Source organism: Amblyomma maculatum, chromosome 1 (genome assembly GCF_055883805.1).
Source record: "Amblyomma maculatum isolate TAMU_Amacu chromosome 1, ASM5588380v1, whole genome shotgun sequence".
NCBI classification, from domain to species: domain Eukaryota; kingdom Metazoa; phylum Arthropoda; class Arachnida; order Ixodida; family Ixodidae; genus Amblyomma; species Amblyomma maculatum.
Window position 1 is genome coordinate 207,689,703 of NC_139344.1, and position 12,794 is coordinate 207,702,496.

The following is a 12,794-nucleotide window of genomic DNA, read 5'->3' on the forward strand; positions in this document are numbered from 1 at the left end:
TAAATCACAAAAAGTTTGAAACCCCAAACTGGAAGCTGTGCCTTGAACAGAGGAAGATCGAGATGAAAACGAATGTTATTATCTATTTAGCAATTTTTTTATGAAACTGGCACACCTCTATATAAACTTCACCGTATAACATGTTCGCTCCTTGGTAATTTGGCTTGACTGCATTTTGTTAGTGTAGTTGGAGAACTGATACTTGAGACTCCTAATAACCGCCGCGGGAGTTGAATGGTGGCCACTGCTTCCAAACAGCACTGTAAATGAAATCTGCAGGTAGGCGCGGCAAAATTTTACAACTAACAAATGAGGCAACATAGCATTTTTTCACTGCCCTGAGTATTATTGTGTGGTTTGATTTTGATATCTGAGCCTTCCTTGAGGTTCTTTGCAGCAAGCTCTCAGAGTGAGATTTTTTCGATGCCATTTATGAAGGAAAAAAAAAAAAAAACAAAAAAAACTTATATATATATATATTTTAAAGAACATCTAAAAAAATATGTTTTAGTATATGTGTTTTACAAGAGAGAGAGAGAGAGAAACTTTATCTAGTCAATCAGATTTGAAGGGATTATGACCTCCAAGGCTAGGAGTCTTCTAGGATCCCTTGGGACCTTGTGGCTGCCTGGATTTTATTGACTCTGAGCTGAGCATCAGAGCCTCCCATGTGTCTTCTTTTCTAATGCTTCCTTATTTATTTATTTTTTTTAAGTGTGTACATGTCCATAGCATGTGAGTCATGCCTGTATGTTCTTTGCAATGTATTGTATGCATTTTCCATTGTATTGCCTCGGGCACCATTTTTGTGCAAACATTCCATCAATAAAATTTTGTTTCCAAGACTCTCAATTCAGAGTAGCCTGTTTTACTCCATGCTCCTGAAAGAATGTGGAAAATCGCACATACGTGACTCATATTTTTATGCATAGGAAAAGAGGCATTATGCCACCTTTTGTATATTCTGAAATTCTTTTATTACCATTTCTTACATTAATATGCTTGCTTTTTCAACATTTTATAAATTTCTTTTTCCACGCTTATTTCCAAGACCTCTCAGTATCGCATGCTTTCTTACTAAGGGTCATTGCACATTTTGTTTCTGGAGCTTTCCTGTTTCTTTTGTGCCATAATTTATATGAATACCTTAATCATAATGAAATTGTCATTTTAATGTGAAAGCTTGAATGTATTGGAACTCGATGACGGTTTTAGTTTTGGAAGCTGTGGAATTTTAAGTATACATGATAACAAACTAGTCTACATAATTTTATAAATTACTCTGAAGGTATCGCATTGCGTATAGCTCGTAACCTAAATGTTTTATCTTTTTATGGTACAGCACTTAAATGGTATTCATTTGTTGTGCAGTGATGAAAGAGACAAAAGTATATAGTAAGTGGACCTTTAATATAAGAGAGACACGTAAATTTTCATTTTTTCTTATAAAAACCTTGCAAATTTGGGTTCTTGCATTGATTTAGGATTTTGTACTTACTGCAATGTGATGACATTTACATCGTATGTATTCGTTAGTATTCGCTACCATGGATTTTTTTTGGTTGAAGTGCCATCAGTTTGTGCTCTACGAGATAAACATGAGCTTATGAACTGCATTCAGGGTTACGCAGCCATACACACATAATCATGTTTTGCATCCATCATGATTGCTCAGTTGCAATGGATATTCGCTACTGAGCACATCTCATGTTCACTTCCGGTCGCGGTCAAAATGTCGATGCAGTGATGTTTTGAAGCAGATTATAGAACTTCAGGCAGTCAGAATTAGCATGGAGCCCATACTGTAACTTTAGCCTGTAGCATTGCTTTGCCACCTGATGACCTAAAGTTCTCATAAAAACTTCATTAAAACGTCAAGTTGGGCTAGTTGGTAATATCTTGTTGGAATCATTTTGTAGAGGTAAAAACACGGACACAAAGAACACGAAACACAAGGGACACCCGCTATAAAAGATGTGCTTTCACTACATTGCATCTGTGCAGCCACAGTTTTGATGATGATGATGATCTGATTCAAATGGCGCAAAGACAGATTGGACAGAGAGCACCACCACTAACATATTTGGGCTGCACAAGGTGGGGTCAGAGACCCATTTTCCCGAGCAGTTCAGCCCAGAGAAGCCAAGAACAAGGCCAGGGGAAAGCTTGTACTCGTAGGAAAACCGGTGGGTACTTGGGAGTACTGGGGACTGATCCTCACACCTCCTGCATCTATGCATCCACAAATTTAGTGACACTGAATTTTGGAGTACCTTGCATTGTTTTTGGTATGCAACAGGAATGGCAGTATTAAGGCAGTTCAGAGAATGTTTCACATGCTGTTATATGTGCATGTAGTGTGTGCTGCCATTTACAAAACAAAGATGCATCCCAATTTTCAGCTGTCCTGAGCAGTTTCTCGGCGATACTTATGACTTTGGTGGTGCTGTTGATGCTCTAAACATTTGTGAAGTGAGTGAAAAAAAGTCTCGATTCTCTTGTAGCTGCCTCTAGCCAGTGACAGTGATGCAGAAACTTGCCAGAAAAGCCTAGTATATCTCAAGGTTGCCATTAGTTGTTCGTATGTTTCTGGCAGGCTGCACAATATGGAAGTAAAAAAGTCACTTCGTACTACACCAAGGCTGGTGCCAGGCCGCGTAATATACATTCCAGAGGTGTAGGAAATCAGAAGGCCCATCTCTTTTTTTATTCTCAGTCTTAGATTGCAAAGACAGCAGCATAGCCTTGCACTATCTTTGCTCCCATGTATGGTAGGTTGTTTTAGAACTCTACATTTCAGTAATAATTTGTTCAGTAAAATTCAGTTTTTTAGTAAAATTTAATGAATTTTCTTGTACATCATGCTATGGCTGCTTGGAGCCTCAGCGTACAATGTCAGCATACGTACCTTGTTGGGACCTTGAGAGATTCCAGTTGTAACAGCATTGTTTGTGGCTTATGTGTAAGTAAAAATAAGCTTCTGCCTGCCTCTTCAAAATTGCCATTTGTATAATGAAAGGCAAGGCTGTGTTCACGGTAATAAAGATGTTATATAGCCATCATAGGATGTGTGCATGTGGCAAGATCAGTAGGTACAGCACTTAGGAGCTGTTTGTTGTCCTGTTTGGGCACATCTTGATGGCATTTTGTGGATAGTAAGGCTCAAATATGGTTTGGCCCTCACCACTTGTGGCTTGTGCATTGCCATGCTCTTTCCATTCTTACAGGTACCCTCTGCCCAGCCCAGCGGGCCCCTGAGTGGCAGTGTGGCCGGGATGTGGTCGTTGTCGCAGCTTCACTACAAGCAGCTCAACATGGAAGTGTACTCCAAAATACGGGAAGTGTTCGGGGAAGAAGAGTGTCCCGACTGTGGTCGTCTCTTTCACAGTCGCATTGATCTTGACCCTCACCGTCTCACCCATACCGAGGACAAACCCTTCAAGTGTGGCAAGTGCCCTTATTCTTCAGGCTCTAAGGTAGGCCTGCACTTGTATTGCCTTTCAAGTCATCGAGTTGATGTGCTTAAGGGAAGAGGTGATGATTCGGCTAGTAGCTTCTAGTGGCCATTCTGGTTTTGTGCCCACAGAGCTGGCTGGCTTTCTTTGTCTTCTCTGAGATTCCACTTTTCTGTCAGTTCGTTCCAGTGAAGCTCCTTTTATCAAATCTGCTTTTTGTTGGTGCACCTACAATGGAGCTTTGCTGATGCTGCTTTAAACCTCTTAGTTCTTTATTATACACATATTTTGAGTAAACAATGTTGCTGATGCACTGAATTGCATACAGATGTCACTTTTGAGGCTTTGAAGGCATTAACTTTGCCAACATTTATTAGCTACATCATGCTGTTTTCATGCATTGCCTATTTTTCTTCGGGCAAAGTAACATGAAGGAAGGAATTACGCTGATAGTGATTTGAAACTAGCTTGGGAAAGTTATCGTGATTTGATAATGAGCGCATGTATATTGTTTTTACATCTCATTGCTGCCATTATTCTTTAAACTGAGTGTCAAAACTTCCCTTGTGGCTGGCCCTGCTTTTCTCACATGGCTCAATGTGCATCTACTGCATATGTCTGTGTAAGGCCCACTATTTTTCTTCACTGTTCTGACAAGGTGCAGCCCTTACACGGGATTGCCGTTTTTCTGTGAAATGTTTTCGACTACAATGTGGTCTCTAATATGCAATCCCCTTTCATGTAGTAGGACACATTATATTGCATTAGCTCAACCCCGGCGAATCCTTCACAAACACATGATGCATTGAAAGTACAGTCTAACCGAGTTATAACAAAGCCACTTATAGCGAAATAACGATTATAATAAAGAGATTTTAATTTCTCACTCCAATTTTTGCAATTTCAGTACAGTTTGGGTCTAGTTTTAATGAAGTCAACAAAAGCACATCAGTGGATATAGCGAAGAAGTTTTGTAGGAAATTAAAAATAATACCAATTGGAACATTAAAAATAATACCGATTAGTACATGTTGATTCCTCACAGCCAAATTTCTTTGTGAAAATAAAAGCAAAACTCTGCTGATGGCTGCATGCATGGCATCGTCTGCACTCCCGCAAAGTGAAAGGGTGCTTCACCGCCCAACCCGGCTCACTGCCCTAGTGTTGCACCACCCTTGAATGGCTTGCAGCTAACCGTGCAGAAAGAAGAAAGTAAAAAAGTATTGCTTACTTATTTTATTTTACAATTCGCTTCTGGGTTACTTAGTAAAAGTACTATTTGAGAAATGTAAAGTTTGAGCAGCCTGCCACTTCAGCATTTAAGCTTTTGTTATTGAATTGCGTCTTGCAAGGGTGCTGTCTTCATGTTGCCATCCCATAGGACAACCTGAAGAGGCACCAGGAGACAGCTCATGAGGGGCGCACATTTCCATGTGAGCGATGCGACTTTGTGGCTCAGTCGAGAAGCTCATTGTTTCAGCATCGTCAGAAGCACACGGCCAACGGTGGCCAAGGCCGCTGCCCAGTGTGCCAGCGGCAGTTTCCATCCTGGCGCATCCTGCGTCAGCACATGCTCTCTCAGCACCCTGATGCACAGCAGCTGTTTAAGGTGCTGTGCCTTTCAGCTTCTTGCATTCTAATACAGTTTATGAACATGAACCTCAAGTTAAAGTGATTTTAAATGTTGCACGTAACAAGGATCCAGGTCAATGAAAACATAGTAATTTATAAATGGCATCATTTTTTTTTTTTCAGCTGCATAGTTACATACTAAAGTAGTCAGCTATCTGTATGCCTTTGCAAAGGCTAGATACTGTAATTGCATTGTTACTTTTGGGCGACCAAGGATGGGGGTGGCAAGCTGCAATTTGGGAGTTCTTTATGCTTCTCCAGCATTTTTGGGCACTTTCCGCTGCTTTAAGCACATGGCTGTAGGTTCTATTTTAGACCAGATTTTTTTCACAAAGTGTGCTAAGGTCACTTTTTTTTTTTTAAGGCTGCTAGGGACTGCAATAAAAAGCTGTGCTAATAAGACACGGGCGAAGGAAAGGCAGGACGCACACAAACGCATACTGACAACTTTATTTCGTGAAGAAAACCAAGGCATAATTACGCAATCTCCGCTACTATCTAATCACAAAACCAAAAAAGAAAACGGAAAAAGAAACCAGCACGCGATAAAGTGGCGTACACTAAATCAACACGAAATAGCAAATTCTGCTGCAAAGATGATAAACTTAACTAGGGCTTGCCCACTAAGTAAACCAAAACCAAAATGTCATCCAGTCTAACAGATGATCAGAAACAACCATCAAATGGTGATGAACGAATACAAAACAGTGAAGCAAGACAATACCCATAGTACATCAGAACACCATCTTCAGGCTGCGACAACGAAAAACGGTGTAAAAAACCAGGTTACACAAGCAGCTTATACAAGCCTCGTCAGAAACAATAAATATAGTGAAAAAAGGCACCAAGTCAGACGAAAACCATTGCCCAACAAAAAAAGAAAGAAAAGTCGCGAAACTATGACATTCGACCGTATTTGCAAAAAAAAAAAACAAAACAAAAAACGCAGACACATGAAAGAAGGTCAAAGCAGAGCGTATACATGACCTTCCAAAAAATTAAATTCTTTATCCGACAAAGAAATAGAGGGCTTGCCGACGCCAAAGCTTGTGGTGCCGACGTAGAAGGTTTCAATTACTAGGCGCTCCCATTTGTTTTTCCAGTGGCCAGAAACTTCGTCTTCTCAAAGTAAGGCACGCATTCCCGTTTGTTCTCTTTCTTGCAGTCAGCACAGTGTTCGGCCAAAAACCCTCTTTCATTTTTCTCCACATTCAGCCTGTGCTCTCTTGCTCTTTCATTAAAGCATCTGCCGGTTTGGCCTATGTAAACTTTTTCACAAGTGTCCGTGTCTTACTAGTACAGCTTTTTATTGCATTGAACTATGAACCAACTAGCCTGACAAGTTTTACTAATGCTTATTGCATGATGTGAGGCAACTATTGAACAAGTAAGGATGGTGGTTCTCGAGTACAAATGCTTCAGGAACTCGTTAAGCATCTTAAAATTACGCAATGCAAAAAGAGAGAGCTAGGTTCTAGGTGTTATCTTGGGAAAGGAGTAATTATGCATTGCACGCCTAGTTATGACGATTAAGTAAACCTGTTTTACAAGGGGGTGGGGGTATTCTGCCTAGCAGTACAAATAAATTTAGCTACGCACAAGAAAGTGTGCATGTTGTTGAGCTATTTCGTTTGAAAGGTATGAGCCAACTGGCCCAGTAGTGAATACTGCTAGAGTGCAGTAATGAGTCTGCAAATTACTGCTTTTGAGTCGTATGAACTCTTAAGTGTACAGAACTCCACTATATGCTGTCTTTGAGATGAGAAAGGTAAGGAGTTTCAATAAAAATCAAGCACTTCAGGAACCAGTGGTGTATTAACCTTAAAGAGTCTTCAGAACTAGTACTTAGCGAAGGCAAACTTAGCAGGCAGCCTTTGCATACATACCAGGCGTTTCAAGAAATGTGGCCATAAATTTTGTAAAATAAATGTTTTTAAAACATGAGGATGGGTCCTGCGGGAACATTTTGCCATTGCTAGCAGACATCAGAAGACTATATCAGAAACTGGCATGTATACATATAATGTAATGTTAAGGTCAGGGTGTTCAGTGCTGCTCTATTATATGGCATGGCTTTCATCTGTGAGGTTAACCTTGTGAGACAAAAAATGGACTAATTTCAGTTGTCAATTTTCAAAGCAGTGTCAAAAGTGCCAGAGCTTAATAATGAAAAATGTTTCGGGGTCATTTTTGTTCTGTAAAGGTCTCCATTTCTCTCAATTTTGCCATTATTAACCTGCTCTTCTCCAGGTACCAGGGGGTCCCCCTCGAGTGATGGGGCGCCTGGGCAGACGCACTTACAAGTGCCCTTACTGTGGCCGTGTATTTCATCGTTCAAGCACTGACCTGCAGAAACATATGTGGATTCATGAAGGTGTAAAACCATTTCAATGCCCAGACTGTCCGTATCAGTGCCGCAGCCGCAACAACCTCAACGTTCACCGTCTTACGCACTCCAATGACAAGCCGCACCTTTGTGATCAGTGTGGCAAGGGATACAAGTCTAAAGCAGCTCTGCGCTTGCACACACGGTAGGTGTTAAACTCTTTATCGAGTACAATGCAAAAGAGTGAGTTTTCATTCGTGCATGGTACAGCCTTGTGTCACTTGCAAAACCTAGTGAAGCAGCTACTAGTAGTAAGTCAGGGCTAGCCCTGACTTGCTCTGCTTTTCCCATGCATGTTTTTTACTGTGTGGAAAATGGATGCCCTCATACATGACGCGCCATTAAGTTGTAAGTGATAATGTGCATTCACCACATTCACCTGAGTACCCCCCCTCCTCCCCCCCCCCTTTTTTTTTTCTTAATTCATATTGCTGACAAGAAATGGTGATACTTTTTCATTATAGCAGTAGAACAAAGAATGAAGTTAGTGCATAAGTGTAAACTTTATTAATGCAAACCAAAAAAAAACAAATGGCACTTTTGCTGATATTGAGCTGGGTTACTGTGAACATATGCATTTCTTAAAATTTTGCACCTTGGCTTTTTGCTGAGGTGCCTTACTATCTAGTTATTGTATACTAGAGTCTCGATAACACAAATTTCACGAGGTTGCAAAACATATGTTGCCAAAGAATAGACAATGCATTCATGCAGATCTATTTATAGCTGATGAAATTTATGTACGGCTGCATGCCACTGCTCACTGCTCCCTATACATACGATGTGACTAGCAATTGTGCATTCGGCAATGTGCAGGCAGCTTGATGCTTGATGGTACAGCCATGACTCGTGCATTCACGTTATCTGTAGTGCTGTGGGAGAGTTGTACACAGTGCACTCCAGCCGAGGAATTTTATGAATCCGTATCATTTCAAACTTCATTTCAACTGGGTTTGTATCATGGAGATTCTACTGCATGGTAATAATTAATCATGACAGTGAGAGCTTTCTATACAAATTGACTTGTTTCTTCCATTTCTGCAGAACACATGGCCGAGGAGTTCTGTATCCTTGCAACAAGTGTGAATATACCGCCACACAAAAATGTCACCTGAAGCGTCACCTAGAAACTCATGACATCATACGCCGCTATATCTGCGAGCACTGTTCCTATTCTTCAAACACGATAAATTATATGAAGGTGAGCTGACCTGTTTCCACTCGTCATTCAAATGCAATAGAGTTCTCCCAACGGTTATTCAGTGCTTTGTCTCATTAGATTCCCAATCTATATATCTTATGCATGAAGGTTGTATTTCTCTGTACTGGTTTTTTTTTTTTTTTTGCATGGCCATGCATTTTGTATTTACTTGTATGAGAGCTGGAATGATCATTGGGGCAGTGCTGAAAAGTCAGTGAGGAAGTCCCCCCAGGCCACATTGGGCAGCTGTGCTCTTACATTAACAGTACACTCGCCAAAATGAGACATGAGATTGTAGTGGAAATGAAAAGATCTTGCCTCATGTAGTACAGATCGACCACTACATTATCAAAGGAAAGAGGCTTTGCAATTTTAATTTGTCATTGAAAATTGCATAAAAACAACTGAGGTGTCATCTTGCTGAGAAACCCTACTACTATAGTGTTCTAGAATATTTGTAGTGCGGTGACATGGCGGCTGCGCTTGGCACCCTTCATGTCGACCACAACAGATGACGCTGTTCGCAGTGTCATCTGAAGCAGGACAGCGCAGCGAAGTAGAGCAGGTATTGCACATTACTGCATTTGGCCCATGAACTGCAATATTTGTGAGGTGTAATGCGCTATATAGTAATTTTGCTCTGTTTTAGTGTGTGCAGTAAAAGAAATTACCACCGTTATCAGAGAGACCTATGGGGCGCGGGCGCTGTTTTTCACTGCAGACGCTGATGAGTTTGCGGAGAGTTCACCTACGCGGCAGCATGAATAGTGGTGTCAGAATGTACACAATAATTTTGATAATGTCACGATCATAGTGACTGTGTTTCCACGGTTAGAATACCACTGAGTAGAAATTTAACACGACTGCTTAGCGAGACAAACATTTCCGGGACCCGCTAGAGGACTGGATAAATCAGTTATTAGCGTCGCCTCATACCTTTAAAAAGAGTCCAGCTAGACTGCACGCTATTGGCAGATGCTCCTTTTCAGCTTAGTGCAAGTATTGCTGCATATATGCAGACCTTTTACCCCACGCTATCTGTTGGCGAAGAAAACCAAGCCATACCTCGTAAAAAACAACATGGGCGGGCTGGGAGGCAGCCCTCTCTCCAGCGTTGACCTTACGTTGCAAAGGCCTTAACCAAACCATTCCCTTAAATAAATGTTTCATACTATAACTAAATTCTTATTTTGCCACTATCGGTCTACAGCGGGAATGCACATTATAAATTTTTCCCCAGCCATACATGACAACCTGGAATTGTCAGGGAAATTTCATACACCAGGAAAAATCAGGGAAATGTCAGGGAAATCATCAAACATTCTGCCAAGTCACGGAAAATGGCACGATATATTCTGCAGTGCATTTTCATTTTAAGCTGGCGTACAACAAGTATGTTATTCATGCAGATTATTATTATTATTTTTTGTTTTGTGCTGAGCGCCCGGCCCCCGCTGCAAGGCAAGGCGCGATACAGTGAAATCTCGTTGATATGATTCGGCTAAATACGCTTTTCGGCATAATACATTTTTTTTTTCGTTCCCGGCCGATGCCCTATAGAGGTAATGCATTTTTGTACGGCTAATACGATCGTATTTCCACGTCGGTTTGGATAATACGATCGTGGAAACGTCTTCCGTAAATCTCGTGCAGTTTCGATTTTCGCGCCAGGAGGCAGCAAAAGTGTCCTAGTGGGATCTGACAGTAGCTGCAGTGGTCGTAACTCCCCTAGCGCTCGTGGCCGATTTTCGATGTTGGACACGACCTTTGCTAGACACGTGTAGGAATCACATCTCTCCAACTATGATGATATCAGAGCCAGTCCTTTGCAGAGGGTGGGCAGAGCTACTGAAATTATCGCATCGAGCGAAACTACAGGCATGGAAGACTGAACACGCGACGACATGCGCTTCGTATGCTCGAGGCTTGGCCTGGCTCGGCTCGGCTCGAGTCCGGCCGTGCCTCAGCACAGCGTCTGCAGCAGTGTGGCGGCCTCTGGGAGCCATTTTCGCAAGCTCGCACACCAAAAGCGCCGAAGCGCACCGAAGGTTTTTAGCGCCATCTATCCTAAGACATAGTAATCACGGTAAAATCACGTGACCAAGAAGCAGTGATTGGCGCATGCATTGACGATGCTGTAGGCTTTGTTGGCTTTGTGTTCGCCATTTCTCGTTGCCATTTTGGTTTTCCGAGCGTTCAGCTTGCACTTCGCACTTATAGTTTCTTTTGTTTTGGTGTCGCGTTTCACCCGTGCGCTTCACCATGTCTAGGAAGCATAAAGCGTTATCGCTGAAAGAAAAACTTGATATTCTCGTAAAAGTCGACGACAATCCGCAGAAGAAACGTGTCGACCTGGCACGCAAACTTTGTTTGCCTGTCTCCACGCTGAACATGATCGTCGGCAAGCGAGAAGAAATTCGGAAAAACATTCAAGTCTTCGGCGCCGGCGTGAAGCAAACAAGGGGCGCCCAGCATGGCAAGATGGAAGAGGTTCTACTGGCGTGGTTCAGGGAAGTAAGGGCGGCGGGCGTGAACGTGGACGGGACAGTTGTTCGCGAGAAAGCTGATGAGATTGCACTCTCGTTGGACATTGAAGATTTTAAAACTTCGGGCGGGTGGCTTCATCGTTTTAAAACACGACATGGCCTGTCGTATAAAACCGTTTCCGGCGAAGGGAAGTCTGCCGACCAAGATCAGGTCTCCAACTGGTTTTCGACTCTGCCGGCGGTAATTGCTCAGTACCAGCCAAGGGACGTGTTCAACGCAGATGAAGCTGGGTTGTTCATCAACCTCCAGCCCGGGAAAAGTCTCAGCATGAAAGGTGAGACGTGTCAAGGTGGAAAAAAAAAGCAAAGAAAGAGTCACCATATTGTTGTGCTGCAACGCTGATGGAACCGAGAAGCTCAAGCCTACCGTCATTGGCAAGTTCTGGAAGCCACGCTGCTTCTCGCGTAACCCACGCCTTCCTGTCGTTTACAAAGCGAATAGGAAGGCATGGATGACCAGAGCCCTTTTCAGAGAGTTCCTCACCCATCTGGATGCCCGGATGCGTGCCGAGAACCGTAGAATTCTTCTATTTCTCGACAATTGTGCCGCGCACCCTGCAAAACGTCAGAGTAATTTTCCTGCCGCCCAACTGCACCAGCCACTTGCAGCCCCTAGATGCAGGAATCATTAGAAACGTGAAATTTCACTTTAGGAGCTTGTTGGTCAGACGCTTTTTGGCCAAGATTGACCGGAAAGATGCCAGCTTGAAGGTGGATCTCCTTGATGCCATTCATTTTCTAGCGATGTCATGGGATCGCGTCAAACCCGACACCATCGCCAACTGCTTCAAGAAGTGTGGCTTTTTTTGTGCATCTGGCGATACGGAGGAACATGGAGCTGACAGCGCAGAGATTGACATCCTGGACTGGGGTGATCTCGATGTCGACATGTCTCCGGAAGAGTTTGTATCGGCGGACGAACAACTGGCGACATGCGAATTGCGCACCGTCCAAGACATCATTGCAGATGTTACCGCTGAAGAGGAGAGTGACGACGATGACAACCAAGACGCCGGAGATTGCAGCGGCGATCGTCGGTCATTAAATACTGACGGTGCACTCCAAGCTTTGGATGGGCTTCGTGGCTTTGTCGCGTCTGTGGAGCTGAGTGAGGAAACTGCTACTCATTTCTACGAGTTCCAAAAAAGCTTTCTTCAGGACCTCGAAAAGCAAAAAGTGCAACGCAAAGTGACGGATTATTTTAACGTGCTTTAATAAAAGCAAGTTCTGTGCCAAGTATGTATTATTCGCAATCTTTTGGAGTCCGTTTTCGATAATACGATTTTCGGATAATACGCTTTTATTGTCGGAGCCCGTGGGAATCGTATCAACGAGATTCCACTGTATATTACTTTGGCACCAGCGCATGGCTGAGCTGCCACAATCGAAGAACCAATACGCACGTGAGTTGGGTACCCAATAAATTATGCGGAAGCGCTGCATGAGAGTAGTACACGATAAAAAGGAAGAATCACGCTGGCCGAAAGCGATCGGCGAACTGAGCTACAGCTGAGGTCCGTTGTGACACTCCAGCAGTTGACCGCTCATGTATTCGCGATCTCGCCGTAGGTTCC

The 12,794-nt window shown here is 42.8% G+C and overlaps 1 protein-coding gene across 3 annotated transcripts in view; it reads left to right on the plus strand.

Moving 5' to 3' along the window:
* LOC146205455 (zinc finger protein ZFAT-like) overlaps nt 1-12,794 on the plus strand; it is a 117,366-nt gene that overhangs the window by 68,534 nt on the left and 36,038 nt on the right. For all 3 annotated transcript variants that reach the window (XM_084590139.1, XM_084590140.1, XM_084590141.1), the window contains 4 exons: nt 3,228-3,476; nt 4,837-5,064; nt 7,338-7,618; nt 8,518-8,674. In XM_084590139.1, coding sequence (XP_084446265.1) covers nt 3,228-3,476; nt 4,837-5,064; nt 7,338-7,618; nt 8,518-8,674 — 915 coding nt within the window. The remainder of the gene's footprint in view (nt 1-3,227; nt 3,477-4,836; nt 5,065-7,337; nt 7,619-8,517; nt 8,675-12,794) is intronic.